Below are 22117 nucleotides of genomic sequence, written 5' to 3' on the forward strand. Positions count from 1 at the left end.
TGGGTACTACATGATTTATTAAATGAGAAATAAAAAAGATAATAAAATATATTTTGATATTTAAACACACATTTATTTAATAGGGTCACACATCAATGTTGCATGGAGGATGCTGGCACCCAAAAATAAAGGAAGAGTTTTTGACATGTTCAAATGATGGGTGAGTAACATTTAATAATTTATAATTATTTTTTTTTACTACCACCATTTTGATGCAGTAGCTATGTGCATCACATCATGACGTTTTAAACATGCATGCTTGCCTAGAAAACTTTTTCACTCCTTGAAAGCCAGCTTATTCTCATGCTAAGTGTAGAATTAAATTACATTTAGGTGCCCTAAGTTTAAATAGATTGTTACGTTTAATTGTGTGCGTATTGTGTGCAATACACCTATGTTTACTGTTTATTTCAATTTGTGTGTCAGGTTGTCATTGTAATTTTTTGTTTAAGTGTTGCACTGTTAGGAGAGATGGATAGTGTGTACGACCACGCTGAGTATCTGGCAATATTTATTTATTTATTTATTTATATAATTTCTAGAGCACATGAATCACCCTGGCCGGGAAAGATCAGAACAGTGAGGTTTTTATAAGTTTTCTAATGGATAGGTAGTTGGTGCAGGGACGTAAGTGGATGGGCAATTGGTTACGAAATAATGGAGCCAAATAGGGAAAGGATTTACCCCCTAATCTGGACTGTTTTATGGGAGGTATCCGGAGGAGATCTTTGGACCCTGAGCGGAGGGTCCTGGAGGGAGTGTATCTAACCAGCTTGTCCGTCATATATCTAGGCCCCATATTGTTTACGGCTTTAAACACCCTGCAGCAAATCTTGAAGTTGATTCTTTTGCGTATGGGTAGCCAATGCAGTTTACGGAGTAGGGGAAGTGAAGCTGTTCTGGAAGGGGCGTTGGTCACTAAGCAGGCTGCCGTATTCTGGACTACCTGCAGTCTGTTTAAGAAAGATTCCTTAGCTGAGATCAACAGAGCATTGCAGTAGTCCAGACGGCTTAGGACCAATGCTTGTATCGGGGTTTTTCGTGTGGATAATGGGAGTTGGGGGAAGAGACTGCTAAGAAGGCTTAGTATATGAAAGCAGGCCCTAGCAGTAGAGGTAGCTTGGTTCTTAACCACTTGTTTTGGGGACGGAAACAGGCCCAGTTCTTCTGGCCACCAGTTGGGTGACCACTTGTTACTGGTTCTTTGAATAACATGATCTCTTTTTTTCTCCGCATTCAGCTGAAGGAAGTTGTTACTCATCCATTCAGTGATGGTTGTCATGCCTTCCGAGAAGGTAGCCTGAATGTTTGTGTTATTCTTGTCAAAAGAAAGGAGCAGTTGTGTGCCATCGGTGTAGGAAATTGGTATGAACCCTAAGTTTCTCAGTAGTGACGCGAGCGGTGTAACATAAATGTTAAATAAGGTAGGGCTACAAAATGAGCCCTGGGGTACACCCGTAGAAACATTGGTGGTCTGTGATCTGAAAGGACTGAGGTTGATGTTTTGTGTTCTCTCAGCCAGGAAATTAGTCAACCATTTCAGTGCGTTACCCTGGATGCCTGTAGCTCTAAGCCTTTCCAGCAAGATCTGGTGAGAGATGGTATTGAATGCTGCAGACAGGTCAAGCAGTATAAGAAGCACTGCCTGACCATTGTCTGCAAGCATTCGGATGTTGTCTGTGACTGTTACCAGTGCCGATTCCATACTGTGTGTAGGTCGGAATCCTGACTGTGAGTGGTCGAGGCAGTTGGAGGATTCTTTGAATCCAGACAGATGGGTGTTAATGTGCTTCTCTAGTAGTTTGCTTTGCAGAGGGAGTAGTGAGATGGGGTGGTAATTAGTGATAACATCAGGGGGCAGTTTGGCGTTTTTCCTGATGAGCAGGATTTGAGCTAGGAAGCTTGCCTTTTTTTATAGAGCTATTTAAGATGAAAGAAATGGGGCAGCGAGCTGATTGGCGAGCAAGCCAGAGACCTTGGCTGGAATCAGGTCTGATGGGGAACCAGATTTGGTCGTTTTTAATAAGGATTCAGGTTCCATAGGGGAAAGCATAGGGAATTCCTCGAGTTTATTTGTGTTATTTGTGTTAGACGAGATAAAGGGGGGTTCTGCTATGCGGTTTGAACAGGAGCCACTGTTGGCAGTTATCTTGTTATAGATGTCATCTATTTTTGTTGTGAGATAGCCTGCAATATTATCACATAGAGACTGAGATGGCGCCTCTTCTGTGTTGCATGCTTTGAGATTGGTGAATGTTTTGAGGACCTGGAATAAAGCTTTGGGAGTGTTATCTGCTTGATCAAGTAGATTTGAAATATGCGTTTTTCGAATGATTTTCAGGCTGCTATGGTATTTTGTTTGCAAAAACAACAATTGATGGACAGAATGCAGAACAATGTCATACAGTCACCCCAGTACAGAGATCTGGGCCTAAATCCATCGTTTTTTTGCTCACCATGCCATTCCAGTTTGATCCCAGCCATATGCAAATCAGTCTTGACCCTGTGCCCCATGGGAACAGTCCAGCCCGAACTGCCAAGCCAGGTCCTCCCTGGACTGGAAACAAGCATCCTAGGACCGGTTTCGGGCTTTCAGCCCTCGTCGGCCAGGATAGCTTGATTCCAGTGGCATGGAGAGCAAGGGACTCACGTCTGAGCATACCCTTCCCACTCGGGGTGACAAATGCAAAAACAACAATTGATGGACAGAATGCAGAACAATGTCATACATTCACCCCAGTACAGAGATCTGGGCCTAAATCCATCGTTTTTTTGCTCACCATGCCATTCCAGTTTGAACCCAGCCATATGCAAATCAGTCTTGACCCTGTGCCCCATGGGAACAGTCCAGCCCGAACTGCCAAGCCAGGTCCTCCCTAGACTGGAAACAAGCATCCTAGGACCGGTTTCGGGCTTTCAGCCCTCGTCAGCCAGGAGTCAAGCTATCCTGGCTGATGACGGCTGATAGCCAGAAACCGGTCCTAGGATGCTTGATTCCGGTCCAGGGAAGACATGGCTTGGCAGTTCGGGCTTGACTGTTCCCATGAGGCACAGGGTCAAGACTGATTTGCATATGGCCATGTCTAAACTGGGGTGGCGTAGTGGGCAAAAGAACGATGGATTTAACCCAGATCTCTTGACTGGGGGAGAATGTCTGCATTGTCAGCATTCCGTCCATCATTTGTTTGTTGTAACGCTTTTCGCCCTAAGTGAGATGGGTATTCCCAGACATGGGACCCGTGCTCACTACGCCACTGGAGTCAAGCTATCCTGGCTGATGACGGCTGATAGCCAGAAACCGGTCCTAGGATGCTTGATTCCGGTCCAGGGAAGACATGGCTTGGCAGTTCGAGCTGGACTGTTCCCATGAGGCACAGGGTCAAGACTGATTTGCATATGGCCATGTCTAAACTGGGGTGGCGTAGTGGGCAAAAGAACGATGGATTTAACCCAGATCTCTTGACTGGGGGAGAATGTCTGCATTGTCAGCATTCTGTCCATCATTTGTTTGTTGTAACGCTTTTCGCCCTAAGTGGGATGGGTATTCCTAGACGTGGGACCCGTGCTCACTACGCCACTGGAGTCAAGCTATCCTTGCTGATGACGGCTGATAGCCAGAAACCGGTCCTAGGATGCTTGATTCCGGTCCAGGGAAGACATGGCTTGGCAGTTCGGGCTGGACTGTTCCCATGAGGCACAGGGTCAAGACTGATTTGCATATGGCCATGTCTAAACTGGGGTGGCGTAGTGGGCAAAAGAACGATGGATTTAACCCAGATCTCTTGACTGGGGGAGAATGTCTGCATTGTCAGCATTCCGTCCATCATTTGTTTGTTGTAACGCTTTTCGCCCTAAGTGGGATGGGTATTCCCAGACGTGGGACCCGTGCTCACTACGCCACTGGAGTCAAGCTATCCTGGCTGATGACGGCTGATAGCCAGAAACCGGTCCTTGGATGCTTGATTCCGGTCCAGGGAAGACATGGCTTGGCAGTTCGGGCTGGACTGTTCCCATAAGGCACACGGTCAAGACTGATTTGCATATGGCCATGTCTAAACTGGGGTGGCGTAGTGGGCAAAAGAACGATGGATTTAACCCAGATCTCTTGACTGGGGGAGAATGTCTGCATTGTCAGCATTCCGTCCATCATTTGTTTGTTGTAACGCTTTTCGCCCTAAGTGGGATGGGTATTCCCAGACGTGGGACCCGTGCTCACTACGCCACTGGAGTCAAGCTATCCTGGCTGATGACGGCTGATAGCCAGAAACCGGTCCTAGGATGCTTGATTCCGGTCCAGGGAAGACATGGCTTGGCAGTTCGGGCTGGACTGTTCCCATGAGGCACAGGGTCAAGACTGATTTGCATATGGCCATGTCTAAACTGGGGTGGCGTAGTGGGCAAAAGAACAATGGATTTAACCCAGATCTCTTGACTGGGGGAGAATGTCTGCATTGTCAGCATTCCGTCCATCATTTGTTTGTTGTAACGCTTTTCGCCCTAAGTGGGATGGGTATTCCCAGACGTGGGACCCGTGCTCACTACGCCACTGGAGTCGAGCTATCCTGGCTGATGACGGCTGATAGCCAGAAACCGGTCCTAGGATGCTTGATTCCGGTCCAGGGAAGACATGGCTTGGCAGTTCGGGCTGGGCTGTTCCCATGAGGCACAGGGTCAAGACTGATTTGCATATGGCCATGTCTAAACTGGGGTGGCGTAGTGGGCAAAAGAACGATGGATTTAACTCAGATCTCTTGACTGGGGGAGAATGTCTGCATTGTCAGCATTCCGTCCATCATTTGTTTGTTGTAATGGTATTTTGTTTGGGCGGATTTAAATCGTTCTCTGTCGTGGGGATCATGTGTGCATCGCCATTGTTGCTCTAATTTCTTGCACTGGCTCATTTCAATCCGGAGATCAGTGGTAACCAAGGGGTCTGAGGGTGTTTGGAGACCACTGGAGTCGTTTTCAGGAGTACCAATGTGTCTATTGTGGTCTTTATACTTGCCTGGAAGGCTGTTACACGTTTTTCTACCATGTCGGAGTCAGAATATTGTGGTGGTATAAAGGTGTCATTGAAGAGAGTCGACGTCAATCTATGCCACTGTCTGTAACTCCTAATAGTTTGTGTTTTTGGGGCTTTATGTGCTAGTGATCCCACTATACTGAATTCGATTTTGGAGTGGTCTGACCATGTGAGGGGGCAAGTTGTTCCACAAACAATGTTAGGCGAGTTTGATAGGACTAAATCTAGCGTGTGTCCTGCTATATGAGAAGGTTAATTGTTGATTTTGGACAACTCAAGTCTTGATAGCTCTGTCAGAAGGGAGACTAGGGTTTTTGCTATGAACATTCAGATCACCGAGAAGCAAAAAATATTTTGATGACTTAACATAAGGGGAGATCAGGTCCATAAGTAGAGTGACGGAATCGAGGAGTGGTCCTGGTGGGCGGTATACTGGGGCTCCTTTCCAGCTAAATTGAGCGTGTAGGTCAATTCTAAACACAAGAATTTCAATTTTTTCATTGATTAGTTGATCTAAAACTAACTTTTATAGGATCTTTGTAAATGATTGCTACCCCTCCCCCCGCCCTTTGTGGTCTGTCCAATTTTTGGTTATGATAGCCATCGCTGGATTGGAAGACGGCTTAATCCATGTTTCTGTCAGGAAACCGATGTGGGGAAGGGAAGAGGAGAGCATGTCCCATATATTAATGGCGTGCTTGGGGAGTGATCTGACATTTGCTAAAAAGCAGTCCCAACTTGCCGTCTTATCAGCTGATTTTTGAAGACTTAATTGCTTATTGGGGCCATATGAATCTCTGATTCTTGAGTCAGCTTTTTTATCATTGGTACTGGGTAGTGTAGGTAGCATACTCTGATATCCACAGGTTCTACATGTGAGAGGGCCTTTCTATTTCTGTTGGGAAGGTATGAGCGCATGAGTTGGTGTCTTGCATACTAGGCTAGCATTGGTTGTCTCTGATACTCAGTAAGTCCTGTCTAGTATAGTTGAGGAGGGTTACTGGGTTGTTTACTTGATCTCTGCGAAAACCAGCAGGGTTTCTGGCTCCTGGCGACATATAGGCACGGACGGGCGCAGACGGGCTTGCCTTAGGCTCGCCCGCTGCGCGCGTCTGCTGTACGTCGGTCCGTCCTTCTGATTTTGTAGTGCCAGGCAGCTGACCTGGGGATAGTTTCTTCTCTTCTGATCCTCCATCCTCTTTGAAGTCCTCGGTACATCTGTCAGCTGAAGAAGCCTCAGTGGCCCATCCAACCTTCAGATTAGCCACCCTGCAGGCTCTGTGTTAAAACCAAAAACAAAAAGATACTCTGCAAAAAGTAGAGTTGATTTAACCTATTGATGTATCCCAGAGCGTTCCACTCCTGGTGTGCTCAAATTCCTAATTATGGTTGCATTTTTAGTTTTTTGTTTTTTAGTAGCACCATTTGACCCATGACGGCTAAGTAAAGTAAATCAACCCAGCAAGACAACGTTAAAAATGACAGCAGATGATTTTGTTTGAAGTAAATGTAAATAAAATGTGAAGAAATTACCGATATTTTTTTATGGGAAAGATGGCAGACCTAGGGAAAAAGTTTAAACAAATGCCCAGTTTTTTGGGGGTGGAGTGGAAACACAAACACAGGCCAAAAAGAGAAAATGTCCCACGGCCATTTACATACTCAAGTTGTGTGACATGTTTAGGAATGTAGGCTGGGAGGACAAATCTCATGTGGCTGCTGATAGATCCGGCGGGGTCCTAACTTGCTGGTGCTGTCAGGGTTGGGGAAGGGCCATACGGGTTGGTTCCATTCCAAACCCCCTTTTTTTTTTTTTTTTTTTTCTGCTGCTGCTTGATAATGCCGCAGTCTGCACGCTCGCTTTAAAAGGGCAGAGCAGGGCCACACTGGTGGCTGGCTGGCTGGCTGGCTGGAACGTGCTGCAGGTGGCTGCCCCCTGCCTCCAGTGAGCACAGCTGGGTGCGCTGGTGGTTTGGACAAGCTGTTGTCCCGATGGCTGGCACAACAATGTTGTTGCTGTGTTGTAGAAAGAGAAGGGAAATCCAGAGAGAAACAAGCATTTGCAATGCAATCGGTCTCTCTTTTGGGACCTTACATGTATCTAGATATGCAGCACATTAGCCTGGGTGCTGAAACATCTACTGTTCTTTAACATGAAGGGAAAGTAAGCACCAAATTGCGTGACACGCCAGGTACGGGAACACATGGAGAGAAATATTGCCTTTCAGCTGGAAATGGTATAGACCAAAGCTCTGTTTTTAACATAAAATCAGGACTTTAGGTGATCATATCACTGAAAATACAAGATTTGAAAATAAATATTATTGTCTACAGGTGTTCGTGAAAGACAATTTTGATGTACTGGAATCTAGGGAATGCTAAAGTCATTCTGGTATTTTATGGACCTCTGCTGGTCGTTTTCCATCAAGAAAGTTAAATAGAGGCAGTTGCCAGAAAAATAAACAAAAACAAAGTCCCTCAGCAGAAAACAATTCTGGTATTTTACTGACCTCTGCTGGTGGTTTTCTATCAAGACAGTTAAAGAGAGACAGTTGAACCGAAGAAAAGTTCCAAAGTACATACACATATAAGTATATATAAGTATATACTAAAGTATATACAAGAGGTCTCGAATGCTCGACCTAAAAATCTCTCTTTAAAGGAGTTCCCTTCCCACTAGTTAGAGTATCTGGACAGAAAAACATTTATCTTTACATTGATTTTTGGCAATAAGGGAGTGGCGCATTTCTTCTATCCTGACTATGGTGCTGTGGCAACTGAGTTAAGAAATGTAATATCGTTCCTTTTGGAGAAACAAGATTGAGCCTTCTTTCCTAAACACCAGATAAATGTTGCAACCTACGGGTGTTTCGAGTATTTTTGTGGAAGAACAGCATTAACACTGAATGTAGCACATAACACGGTTGTATTGAATAACTGAATTCCAAGATACCAGAAGTCATGCAAAAAACAGTCATCCAAGAGTTTTAGAATGTTATGTCGCTCACCTGCCTGGAGTGACGTCACGCCGTAACCTCGCCAGAAGTGAGCATGCACACATCTTTTTAACACCAGTGCACATGCTCAACCCAGGCAGTACCCGAAAACCGTGACATTTATGAAATTTGGAGAAAAGTGTCAGCAAACTGCACCAAAAACCCGGACTCTTCTCCATACACCAGGACCATCCAGGGAAAACCGGGACATCTGGTCACCATAACTCAGTGCTTAATTTGTAAAATATTAAGTGCCAGGGCTCTGACCAGGAGGCCACTGCAGCTTGCACCACCCATTGCCCTTGTCATCGCTGCCAAAACAACTAGTAACATCTCTCTTGCATGTAAATGCGACAGTTCAGATTATTCCAGGTCTCTAAAGCTAAAGGAATGGCTGGGGAGGCAGGCAGTAGCAATTTTAATGTATATTGTATTCCTATTCTACCGTTGTTCTGCTCATCTCTAGATGCGCAGCACCACCATGTGGTGGACTGTTACAGGTATTGTGTTGACAATTAGATGCCGGTGCCGAGCACCAGAAAGCCCCGGCTCAAATTAAGCACTGCCCTAACTATAAACGAACCCTTTGGAGACAGTCTTTCTTCGGAGTTTTATATAGCGTGAACTTGACCCGAAGGTATCTGGTATCAGAGCGCTTTACATGAGCACCAGTCGCGTTACATAAGGACACATTCATTTTTGTTAAGCACAGGGAGATTAAGTGATTTGCCCAGAATCACAGGATGTTGGGTCGTTCCCCAGACGCAAACCCGGTTCCCCAGATTTGAGATCGACCGCCCTAGCCGTTGGGCTACATGCTCTTCCCTCAGTCGAATACTCTCCTCAGCTTCAAGTAGAATTAAATGATGCTGTTTTAACTGAGCTTGAGAAACACCAGACAATTTTCATGGTAGACTTGCCAGCCACCCACAACATCACAATTAAAATGCAAAAGCTGATTTTCAAATGTGTACTTTTGAAAGTGGTGGGGCATAAAAGTTACGGATGAGTGACCTGTGGCGAATGTCATAAGTGGGGTTCGTGGGGATTCTCCACCTGAGAATGATTTTTTTAAAAGAGTGGGTAAATTTGAGAAAGCAAGAAGGTTGATAATGCAGTTGTGAAAGTGTAGTTTCATATGATAAGGATGTAGGCTGGTGACCTCACTTTCCTTAGAGAAACCTGGTAGTAAAGGCTCCGGGACCGATTTGGCTTCTTTAGAAGGCGTTATCCTTTTGCAAGGTGGCCACAAAGAGCAGCCTGTAGAGCGCCATTCGACACACAGTACACACAGTGATGGCTGTGAAGTCACTGCAGTAATAAATGGGAGTTGGGCGTGCCAACGTTGCTTGGTGTGGCTGCCCATTAATTCCACTGCTGACCTGGGGCTCCACAATGGTGACAAGGATGGGCACAAAACTCTAAAACAACACAGGCACACGGCGTTTTTCCCACACGTCCACATGTGTATATACATAACAAGACTCATCGGACCCAGCACACAGCGCCCTCCACAAGAAAACCAGCACTGTAAGTGTCGAGCCCATTGATAGCCTACCCAAATATAGAGACTTAAAGTAGACATGTGTCCCACCACCAGGAAACAAAAAATTACTCCGCGCTTGCCAGCCCCATGTCCAGCTCAGGCTGCTGCCCAACGGCACAAGCACACGATTCTCAGTATGCAGCTTCGAACAAAGAGCAAGAAAAGAGGGGGCAGTAGGTCACTTGTACGCCGTCTAAACTCTAATGTGCAGGGCAAAATCAACAATGAGGCAGCAAGTATGTACACAGGTGACAGAGCATGGTACTGTGTGTGGGTGCATCATAGCAGGGCCAAAAGAAAAGCATGTTTTGCTGCCTAAGCATTTTCCTTTTCCTGTTCATGTCATGGAAAAACTTCACTCATCGTGTGTAACAAGTAATTTTTGGTGCATGCATCTGCAATGCCACCAGCCTTAGCCTCCTCGAACATACTGCATTAAAATTTGCAATGAGGCGTGAAATGTCCTGGAAACCCTAGGCCACACCGCTGCGGCAACAACACTGCAGCAACCCCATGGCAAAACAAGGCAGATTTACTGTGAATCATGCAGCTGGGGACACCGCCAGCCCAGCATACTTTGCCCTTACTGATCTGTACTGCCCCATCAAATATTTAGTCACATTGATTCGTTTACGGACTATTAAAAAAAATATGTATCATATCAAACTGTATGGTAAGAAGCGCTCTTACTAAGAGAAAGTGATTTGATCATTCTTGATTCGGCTTGCACATTAACCTTTGTCGAAACCCCAGTTGGTGGACACCACAACAGATTTGGAGCTCACTTTTGAACATTTGTTCCCATTCACAACTAACCCCATCATCATCATATTGTCACAGACAGCGAGTCAAATGAAATCATAGCCATAGTTAACTCAACTGTAGTACGCGGGTCACGCTTACCACTCACCGGTCACCAACTAATTCAATTAAACTAATTTACCTGTGGACTGGAAGCTGAAATGAACTCAGCTAAAGTTCTCGATTTAGGATTAGCAACCAACACCTATTGTGTGCCGCTTATCTGATAGAGCCGTCTAGCTGCAGATTCCTTACCTCTGAACTTCTAGGCGCCAGGCTGCATCCAGAAGATTTTTGATAGCAGTACCCCTGCGTGCCAGTAGATGGTGTCGTTCGACTCTGTGACAGCGTTCTGTTAGTCGTCGTGACGTCCATGTAGTCAATATCACCGCCACTCTGGAGTGCTGACGTCAGTTCCTATCTTTCCGCGCCAGCCAACGCATATCCATTGGGAGCTACCCCCTGTCATTTTTTGATACACTTTTTAAAACTTTTTGTCGACTCCTATTAGTATGCTAGAGATGTCTAGCAAGAAGACCTCTGGGTTCAAGCCATGTGGCACCTGTCACCATGCCGTGTCGGTTACGGACCCCCACTTAGTGTGTCTCTGGTGCCTAGAGCTCAACCACGACACAAAGTCGTGCTCCGATTGCCGGGCCATGGCGCCGAAGGCTTTGAGGGAGCGGTCCCTAAAGCTGATAGCGGCCCAGCACCACGGAGATCGCCTCGTTGATCTCGTTCCTGGTCTCGGTTGAGAGGAAAGTCCAAGCAACGCTCCAGTGGATCGAAGTCTTCTTCTTTGAAGTTGTCGCAGTCAGGTGAGAGGCACCACAAAAAGCGTGCTTCGACTTCGCCCAGTCCGTCATGCAATGAGACAGAGGAAGCTCTGCGTTCAAGGCCCCGCTCAGGGGCACCAACCTTAATCCAGACAGAGAGCCTCGCACGTTCAACAACCTCTGCAGGACTGTGGATGCAGTTCACCCCGACCTCAAGGTCTGGGCGGCCAGAAGTCGAGCCAAGCCGTAATCCCCTCCTCCACTGCAAAACCTTCCTAGTCGGATCCCTCTCTCCTCCCCCCCCCCCCCCAACTCCCCCCACCCGATCATACACATCCAGTTGGTGGCAAGATGCGCCATCACCTCCACCACCGGCAGGACATCACCTCGCACAGGTGGGTGTTGTAAATAGTCCGATGGAGCTACTCCCTCCCTTTGAGGCTATCCTTCCATAAATGCCTCCAAAGTACAATCGGCTGATGAAGGATCATCTTACCATACTCTGCGAGGAAGTCAAGACTCTGTTGGCCAAGGGAGCTATAGAGAGTGTTCCTAGGCAAGAAGTAGGCTGTGGTTGTTTTTTTCCCAGCTATTTTCTGGTTTCAAAGAAGGACGGCGGCCTTTGTCCTATCCTCAACCTCAGAGCCCTCAACTACTTCCTCGAGAATGAGAAGTTCAAGATACTTACCCTTGTTCATCTGCCCCGGACCTGGGAGACTGGATGATTGCGTTGAATGTGCAGGATGCCCATTTCCATATTCCCGTTTTGCCTGCCCATCGTTGCTACCTGCAGTTTACGGTGGGCCACGAGCACTTTCAGTTTGCCCCCCTCAGGTGTTCACAAAGTTGATGGCAGTGGTCGTACCCCATCTGCGCAGATCAGGGGTTCCAGTCTTCTCCTATCTCGATGACTGGTTGCTGAAGGCGTGCTCATCCCAAACATTAGTCTCCCACCTCCTGACTACGGCGAACCTCCTGCACCTGCTGGGTTTCACTATCAATATGCCGAAGTCACACCTGACTCCCTCTCAGACGCTACCTTTCATCGGAGCAATTCTGGACACAATGTAGTTTCAGACTTATCCTCCTGAGTGGCGAGTCCAGGATATTCAGGCTATGATACAGATGTTTCAGCCTCTATCCTGGATTTCGGTGAGAATGGCCTCATGGCCTCCTGCATCCTGTTTGTGGATCATGCCAGATGGCACAAGCGGGCTCTGCAGTGGGACCAGACGTTTTAATGGGCACAGCATCGGGGAAATCTCACTGTGTGAAGTTGGCCTAGTATATGCTGTCTACTAATTATAGTGGGCACCTTGTACCAGTCCAAACAACCCTTATTGATGAATAGGTTTAAAGACAACCTTTATTGAAAGCTATCCTAGTGGTAGCTATGGAGAGCAGCCTTAAGGCAAAGTCTTGAAGAGTGTAAAGCAGCTTGGTTTACCAGATTATAACCTCCTGAATGGCTAAATGAAAGGAGAACCACACAAGGTATATATATAAAATATATGTATTTATTTCTAAACACACTACTAATCTCTTTATAAAGTTAGAGAGCAAGGCACACAATCATACAGTTATTAAACAACAGTAAATAGCACAATATACAATGGGCCCCAGAGTTAGACCAAACCATATATTAAGAAAGTGATATAAGAATCACGACTTGACTAGACACAGTGCCTAGAGCACATAGAATCGCTGGGACCCTAAGGAACCACCCAAGGTAGTGACACATGAGACCCACGGGGGACTTGTGCGGTGTGAGATCACAGCCGCAAGCCCCGTACTATTCTATGGGAAAGTCGCGGTTGGAATTTATTTTAAAGGTTTAGGACACTTAGGAGAGGACTTTGAGCGAACCCCTTTAGACTTAGAGGGTTCTACGGCCAACAGCCACGGGAGCACTGGAGTACTCGAGTTACCTCACCCAGGGAAGCCGGGTGCATAGGTGTCAAATGGTGTCGGAAATCGTCGTTTATTTCAATGGCGACCTGCTGCAAAGTGCTGCTGCCGGGAAGAAGAAAAGTGTCTAGTGTGATCTGAGCCTGGATCGAAGATCAGAAGAACCTGAAAGCAGAAGGGACAGAGTCTGAGTCACTTGCCAGTGACCAGGGGCACAATAGATGAATGCCCACCGATGTCGGGTGCTTCAGGTGCGAAGAGGTGAAGCTTGAGTCTGCAGCCACGGGGACCAGGAGGCGTTGACGATGACCAGGAGCTGGATTCGAGGTGTCCCACGAAGGATGTCGAGTGCTGCGGTGTAGGTGCTCGGATTGAACCTAACAAGCCTTGGCAACAGCAACCCACGCAGGAAGAGAAAAGATGCTTAGGTGCGGACCAGCAAGGTCCTGGGGACTCCCCAAGCGATGGAGAGTCAGAGCACGTCTGGAGCAACCAGGTAAGCCCAATAAGAGTTAGAGTTGCCTTTACAGGGTCCCACCAGTCGACAGGCCAGGGATCGCGAAGGGACCTCAAGAGGAATCACACAATACCAGCCCACAGGACACTCTGTGAGTGTAGGCCAGTAATCTTCGGTGGAAACACTGCTCGGGGTGTGGACTACAAGTAGCCCAAAGCACAGCCTCAAGGATCGACGAGAAGCATATGCACTTGCAAATGTGCACGGTGCCTGGAGTTCCGGTTCCACGGTCTCCACGAGGGCTACTGGTCTCAGCTTTGCTGGGAGCTTGGGTCGGCCTCTGGGAAGTCTGGGAACCCACCTCCTGTGTTGCAAATTCTTCGGAGTCCGGCGGGAGCTTTGGAGATGCAAACCGGTCAGATGCGTCTTAGGTGCCTGCCTTGCGGGGGAGTAACTCCTTTACTCCAAAGAAGATTCTTCAGTCATCTAGCACCTTGTAGATCGTCGAAGTTCCAGGATTATGTATCAGAGTTTCGTCCAGGTAAATCTAAAGTCCTGTAGCCAGGGGTTCCTATCTTATACCCAAGGAAGGGGTGGGACAAACTCTAGGGACCCACCTATGGGAGGGTCAGGAAAGAGGGTTGGCTACACCCATTTCCTTTGTCCAGTTTCGCGCGAGAGCAGGGAGTGGTAGACCCTGCAACTGGTTTGAGCTGGACTATGCACAGGGACACCAAATGTGCCCCCAGTGCAGACTTCAAAGCACTCTTGGAGTGAACCCACCCAGCCCCAATACACTAAAGCCTGTCTGGGAGGTGGTCACACCTCCCTGTGACAGGAAACCTATTGTCAAGGCCTCCCCTGCCGGAGTTTTGTCCAGTAGCAGGAGGACAGACTTGTGTCTGTGGCTGGCAGCATCCATTTTGTGATGCGAGGGCTCTGTTAGCTGGTACCGGGTATACCAGGGCTGTCATGGTTCTCCCTCTAGAAGGGTGGGATCATACTCCCACACCAGTTACTGGTGTGGGGGTATGATTCCAAGGTGTTTGACACCAAACACGACATGTTTCCATGCAGCCATTCCAAAGTTAGCATTTACCGTTTGGTTATAATGCTTTTAAGAGTATATGGTTTGGCTGCATCACAAACAACCCCGAAATAAAGGTTCCGAAGGCTGCAGAGGGGCTCTGCTCATGCATGGGCACTCACTCACATAAGACTCAGCACCCTGTCTTCAGGATTGGTAAGGCCTGCCATAGGAGTGACTGATAGGTTTATATGTGCAGTGATATGGAGAGATATAGTGAACCTATATCTCAGTAAAGGGTGCATGCACCACCTTACACAGGCTGCTGTAGCAGTCCTGTTGTGCCATTTTGGAAGGCTTCCCAGGGGTGGCATAATACTTGCTGCAGCCCCTGGTAAGGCCTCTGGGGTACCTATGCCCTGGGTATATAGTATACCATATACTAGGGACTTATAAGGGTACCCCAGATTCCAATCTGGAGTGTACCTAATGTACTGGTTATCAATTTAGAGAGGAAGCAGCTAGGCTGGGGTCCTGGTTGGCAGGGCCCCAGCCAGACTAAAGTCGAAAAACAGTGAAACATCAGCAAAAAGTGGGGGTAACTATAAGAAGCAGATCCTACTCTCCTACACTTACCGACTGTTCAGATATCAGAGGGCACTGCGAAAGACCTGCACTGGGTCAGGGCAGACCCCTCTTCCTTCTTCACCTAGATCTCACAGTAGTGATGAATGCGTCTCTTCTGGGATGGGGCGGCCATCTGGGGGAGGTGGAGATCAGAGGGCTCTGGTCTCCGGCGGAAGCCAGGCATCATATTAACTAACCCGTTGGAGCTTCAGGCGATCCAAATGGCAATAAAAGCCTTTTTGTTACCATTCATAAAGGGAAGACTAGTTCAGGTGTTCACAGACAATACAACCGCCATGTGGTACTGCAACAAACAGGGCGGTGTGGAGCCGTGGAGCCTCTGTCATGAAGCCTTGCATTTCTAGACTTAGCTGGAACAACAGGGTGTTTACTTGGTGGTTCAACATCTGACTAGTTCTCTGAATGCCAGAGTGGACAAACTCAGCTGCTGGGGCCTTGCGGATCACAAGTGGCGTCTTCATCCGGAGGTGGTGCAAGGACTCTTTCAGCAGTGGGGAGAACCTTGGTTAGATCTGTTCACCTCCAAAGAGAACATGCAATGTCAGCAGTTTTGTGCGTAGGAGTTTCCAAGGCGTCTCTCGCTCAGCGGCGCTTTACGTCGCGAGCGGAGCTCAGGCCTCCTGTACGCCTTTCTGCCCATACCACTCCTGCCCACAGTGCTAAAGAAGATCGGGAGTGAACGAGCACATGTAGTTCATGTGGCTCCAGACTGGGGAGGGAGAGTCTGGTATACCGAGCTTCTGGCAATGAGCATGGATCCTCCGATCATGCTGCCTGTTCGGGAGTATCTTCTGTCGTAGCAGCAGGGGCTTGTTCTCCACCTGAACCTGTCCACTCTCCGCCTCCTTGCTTGGAGATTGAGTGGTGACAGTTGACAGCTTTTGACCATCCTGGCAAAGTCTGTGAAGTTATCCTGGCAGCCAGGCATCCCTCCACAAAGGCGGTATATGCCTGACGATGGAGCACATTTTGTAAAAATTGTACAGAAAGGTCTATTGACCCCTTATCTGCCTCTTTGTCAGAGGTTCTCCTGTTCATTTTTTCCTTGGCCTAGCAGGGCTCTACTCTGGGCACTCTGAAGGGCTACCATTATGGACCTATCTGCTTTTTTTTCGGCTGCCAGATCAGCCTTCACTTTTTAAATACCCTATTGTTTAGAGATTTTTGAAGGGGTTAACCCATTTGTTTACCCCTTCCCCTTTTGTTATGCCCCAGTGGGACCTTAATTTGGTCCTTACCTTTTTGATGTGCGCACCGTTTGAGCCTGTGCACAACTTCCCTCTATGGCTGCTCACTAGTAAAACTGCTTTTTTTTGGAGGGGGCGTGGCCAAGCCAGCGACTAAGCTAGCCGCTTGACTCTGTAGCTCCAGCGCCGTTGCCCGTCTTTTACCCACCGCCTGCAGATATCCTGCCTGAAACCGGATTGCTGTTCCAGGCTTGATGCGATGAGAGTCCTGGCCGCCAAATGATCCATCCGTGGCTACCTCTCTAGGAGAGGCCAATGCATCTTTCCATTCTTCGTCGTTTACATCTCCCAGATCTGTCTCCCAACGCAGCCGTAATTTCTGCATCGGGTCAGCCCGATTATTCACTAGTTTCTTATATGTGAGGGAGATGGCTTTGCGGTCCATTGGATCCAATAGCAGTCGGTCCTCTAGCGGGGAGGAGTCGGGAAGGGGAGTACCCTTTGGTAGGGCAGTGGTAATAGCGTGGCTAATTTGGAGATACCGAAAAGTCTCCGAAGGTGCAAGTTGGTACTTAGCCTGGAGGTCACCAAATGTGGCCACCTTCCCCTTCACCCACATGTCCCCCACCATGGACATCCCGATTGTGTCCCATTTGTCAAAGCCCGGGCAAATGCTGAGTCGCCCCAGTATGTCCGGTTCCCAGAGGGGAGTTGCTTTAGTTAGACGGTTATGCCACCCCAACTTTCTCGTGACTCCATGCCACACCTCAATCGTACGAGCCGTGGGGGCCAGTCAGGTGAAGTTTACGATGATAGTATACAGTGCCCTATTATAACCTCCCCACGCCATAAGCCAATGGTCAGTGCGGAAATTGGGATCGTCATGCGGGCCAAACACCCATCTGTTGTTGGCCGTCAGTTGTGAAGCCTGATAGTAAAGTCATATGTCTGGCAGCCCTATGCCCCCATCATACCATCCCATGGTAAGTTTGTTTATAGCAGTCTGTGGTGGTCGGTCCTCCCACAGCAACCCTCAAACTACGCCTTCAATTTGAGAGAAGTACGAGTCCGGGATAGGGTAGGGAGCATTTTGCAGTGCGTAGAGGAAACTCAGCAGGGCAAGCATTTTAAACAGGGATGCACGTCCCAGGAGCATGAGGGGCAGCGATCGCCAGTGTCTGACGTCTGACCTTAGTTGCTGGAGGGGCACCAACAGGTTCCGTTTGTCGAAGAGATTAACGTCAGAGGTAACGAAAAAACCCAGGTATTGAAAACCTTGATTTGCGACCGGGATGTCATAGCCCCGCGGACTAGGTGGGAGCTCGCCCCAAAGTGTATACATCTGGAATTTATCCGATATCCCGAGTGCGCACCAAATATATGAAAGATATAACACCCTTAGCAGCGAACGTGCCAGAGAGGCCATATAAAGCAATACGTCATCCGTGTTGAGTGATATTCGATCCTCATGGTCATTTGTCCATTTAATTCCTCACATACCCGTATCTCCCCTGATCCAAACGGCGAGCAGCTCCAACACCATGACGAAGAGGAGCGGGGACAACGGGCAACCCTGCCTCGTGCCGCGCCGCAGGGGGAAAGATGCAGACCTGAAAGAAACACGTTAGTGTTAGATTCCTTACCTTAGACTATCCCCAGGTGTCAGACCGGATCCAGAAAGTTTTTGTAGCAGTACCCCTGTGTGTCAGTAGGTGGCGTTGTGTGGCTCCTCGTCCGTTGCTGGCGTCGTAAGTGCCGAGATGACGTCTCAGAGACTACTTAGGCGCCACCCATGCGCGCTGACGTCAGCTCTTTCTTTTTCCGCTCCAGCAAGCGCAGATCCGGATAGAGCACGTACCGTAGTCACTTTTTGGCTACTCTTTTTTGAGACTTTTGTCTCCATTTTTAGGTCTCGCCTGACCCAGCGCATGCGCTGGTCTGGCGAGACTTATTGAGAGGGCTCCAAAAAGTGCTACCAGGCCAGCCTAGAGCTACAGTGCATGTGCGCGCGCCGCGCTTGACGCTATTACTTTCACTTTCGCGGCCGCTTTGATGTTTGATCGTGATCGCGATCACTTTCGCGGCCGCACGGCCGCTTTGCATAGCCAATAGGTCTCGCTTTTGGGACCTTATAAGTATTTAGTTATGCAACTGTTGCATGGCTCAACACTTATAAGGTCCCAAAGGCGAGACCTATTGGCTATGCCAATGCTTGTTTCTCCTTGGTGCACGTAGGGATGCCTGGATTTAAGTCCTGTGGGGCCTGCCGTCGCAATATGTTGGTGGCGGACCCCTACGATGTTTGCCTCTACTGCCTGTAGACCGACCACGACTCACGGTCCTGCTGGAAGTTGCTGGAGGCCCGGCACTCGTCCCAGCGCCATTCCAGGTCCCGGGACCGTTCCCGTGAACGACATAAAAAGAAGTCAAAGAAGTGAATTCGCACTCCGACGTCACCCTGTCGGTCCTTGGATGTGGACGAGGTGGACAGGGGTTCTGCCCCTGCGGCTCCTTTGGAGCCTGGGAGTCCCGTGGCCTACCCGCCTTACTCGGGTCCGTCGGCGACTCCCGAACAGGTGGAAGAATTTCTTGCTACCTTGGACCACCTTTGTAGGCCTCGAGTTCCCATCGGTGCGACTTGGGGCCCCGCGGTCCCGTGCCCGGATCATGTGGGGCCGCCAGCGGATCCAGCTTCGGCGCCACAGGATCCTGCGCTGTTGGCTCCGGTTCCGGCGCCACAAGGTCCAGCGCTGCCGGCTCCGACCCCAGCGCCACACTCTGCTCCTCCTCCGGCACCGCAGTGGGTGCAGTTTGTCCCGCCCTTGCCCCGGTTCCAGGACTATTTCGTTCCTACCTGGGATCCGCATTGGGACACGGCGCCGGCTCGGCCCCGGCCGGCGCCGTTACCGACGCAGTTTGTTCCTTCTCCAGCTCTGCCGCCGCGGCCTGTTCCCCATGCAACCGAGGTGGAGGACGACTGGGAGGGGTCTGAAGACGCTCTTGCCTGTCAAGCAGGACTGGGTGGACGATTTGGAGGACTCCGGCGACCTCGACGTCTCTTCTGACCCGGGGTTTTCCTCTCCCCTGCCTACCATGGAGGAGGGCGCCTCCTACACAATGGTGCTCCGTCGGGCAGCAGAGGTCCTCTACCTCGATCTCCCTACGGTGGCCCTCAAAACTAATCTCCTCACTGAGGTGCTCCAGACAGCGTCCACTTCGTCGGAGCCCCTGCTCCCCTTTAACGACGCCCTCTGTGGTGAATGAGCCACTTTTGTGGTCTGACACCCTAAGATGACCCTCAACCACCACCATTCTGTACTGACTTAAGTGTGTTATGTTACCTTAGCCTTAATGTAGGATGGGTTTGCATATGCCTGCATTTCTTCTTCCTTTTAGTGGAATAGTCTTTCCAAGAATAGAAGGTATGAGATGTTGAGGTGCAGTCTTGTGGGTGGTGGTGCACACATGTGCTCAATGTGGTATACTGAGGGATTAAGTGTATAATGTTATTTGGGTTAGGTGAATTATGACTTTGACCTATTGGCTTTTACGTGGTCTAATGTCATTCTGCCTTCTGACTTTACCTTGCTTCAAACTTTTCTGTGTGCACAGTGGTGCTTGTAAGTTGTGTGGATGAGAATTATAGGTGCTCCTTGCTTTTTTGATTCCATCTTGCTTTGGGCCTTTGTGTGCATGGCTTAACTAACTCTGAAGCCATTTTCTGTGAAGAAGAGGGCATGTTTTGCTTTCCTGCTGTTTTTCGCATTTTACTGACTAGAGAGAACTGGTTCTTATCAGAGGAATGTACATGGTTTGACTTTTAGTCATAACAGGGGCCTGATCAACCCTTGGTCTGACCTTGAAGCAGGCTGGTACTGGCTCTCATGAGAACTAGGGGGCGTGGCTTGCTAGAAGCTTCGCTGTGTTTTGAATGTGTATTAAAAAGGGGAGTCTACACTGGCTCGGTGGAAGTTCATCCGTAGAACAGACGTGTTGTCACGGAAAGTGGGGTCACCTCTGAGCTTTCGCCCGGTTCAAGCAATGGACTCCCCTTGAGCAAAGTGGGGTGAAATGATGAGGTGAGGTGTCTCTGCTACTAACTGTCTCTGAATTCTTTCCTTTCCTTCTTATTTTCTGATTCTTAAATATATATATATATATTTCTAAATATATATTTGTCTTGATTGAGTTTCAATCATACTATTGATATGTTAGAGTCTGCTATGTTAAGTGCATTTGGCTTACTGTGTGGTGCTATTTACTAATAAATACATCACAGATATACCAATTCGTCTTTTACTTGTAGCAGGAGGTGTGGACTCTTCTTGGCCAAGTATTATGTTGTAGAAGGATGGGTGAATTCCCTTCTAGCAGGTAGTTGTGTTATAGGAAGTTGTGCTACTCCTGACAAGTTATGCGCAAATTATTGTTTTCTTGCCATGCCTTTGGGGGAGTGTTGAAAGTTTGCCCACCTTAGGAAGTGCTGTGTATATGTTATATTCCATAAGTTTGGAACTGATATTCTCTCCCTGGGAAAGTGACGGTACATTCCTTTGTCCAGGGGAGATCTAAGGTTTGTCATTACACCCTCACTGACGTCTTTTTGGGCACTTGGTCGCGACCAGCCACGGGGGCCCCTGTGGATAAGAATGTCGCCAGGCGTCACCGTCCAGCGCCTGGTGACCCTGCCTTTCTGACCACTCATCCTACGCCTGAGAGCGTCACAGAGTGCTTTTCCTACGGTCCTGCCGGATAAGGACTTTAAGAAGCTGGAGCAGTTTGGTAAGAGGTTGTTCTCTTCGGCCAGCTTGGGGTTGAGGTCAGTGAACACTGCTTGCTTATTAGGCAGCTACTCTCACGTGGGGTGGGATTCAGTTGCTCAGGTGTTGCCTCAGTGTCCTGAGGAGATCCACGCTGTGCTGTCCCAAGCTGTTGCTGAGGGTAAAAGATGTGGCTAAGTTCGCCATTCGGTGTAGTTTGGACACCGCGGTCTCACTGGGTAGGGTGATTTCTACGACTGTGGCGCTGCGTCGCCAAGCCTGGTTGCGGTCTACTGGGTTCTTGCCCGATGTTCAGAGCTCGCTCATGGACATGCCGCTTGATGGCCCTCGCCTGTTTGGCGATAAGGCCGACTGTGCACTGGAGCGTTTTAAGGACTCGTGAGCCACGGCGAGTCCTTGGTTCTTTCTGCAAAAAGCCCGGCCACTCCTGGTTTTTGTTCCTTTCGTGGCCACGGCAGAGGCGCCCAGGCACGATCCTTCAACAAGCCTGTGCAGAACCAGCCTCAGCGCGGACGCGGCTTCCTCAGGGGCGGGTCTGGGAATCAGCGTGGGGGTCATTCCACCTCCGCCCTCGCTGATTCTACCTCCAAACCTTCCTAATCCGAGCCTTGTGGGGCACCCCGCGCCGGTGGGTGGCAGGACTGCCACCATCTCCCCCCACTGGCGTGATATCACATCAGACAAGTGGGTGTTGCAGATCATCCGCAGGGGTTGTTCCCTTCCCTTCCCTTTCAGTCCACCCCTCCAGCCATGCCACCTCAGTGCCACCGCATGTCGGGGTATCACTTAGTGCTTCTCCAGCAGGAAGTGATGGCCCTCTTGCCCAAGGGGGCCATCGAGTGAGTTCCTGGCCCGGAAGTAGGGAGTGGTTGTCATTCCCACTACTTTTTGGTCCCCAAGAAGTACAAAGGGGGCCTGCACCCCATCTTGGACCTTCGGAACGTCAATCGCTTCCTCCGGAAGGAGA

General features: G+C 48.9%; 1 protein-coding gene across 1 annotated transcript in view; it reads left to right on the plus strand.

Annotated features, from left to right (window-relative positions):
* The window catches only part of WDR70 (WD repeat domain 70), a 1822964-nt gene that overhangs the window by 461053 nt on the left and 1339794 nt on the right, over positions 1–22117 (plus strand). The window contains exon 8 of the mRNA XM_085631103.1: positions 84–160. Coding sequence (XP_085487229.1) covers positions 84–160 — 77 coding nt within the window. The remainder of the gene's footprint in view (positions 1–83; positions 161–22117) is intronic.

The sequence above is a fragment of the Triturus cristatus genome, chromosome 2_1, assembly GCF_964204655.1.
Source record: "Triturus cristatus chromosome 2_1, aTriCri1.1, whole genome shotgun sequence".
In the NCBI taxonomy this organism is placed as follows: domain Eukaryota; kingdom Metazoa; phylum Chordata; class Amphibia; order Caudata; family Salamandridae; genus Triturus; species Triturus cristatus.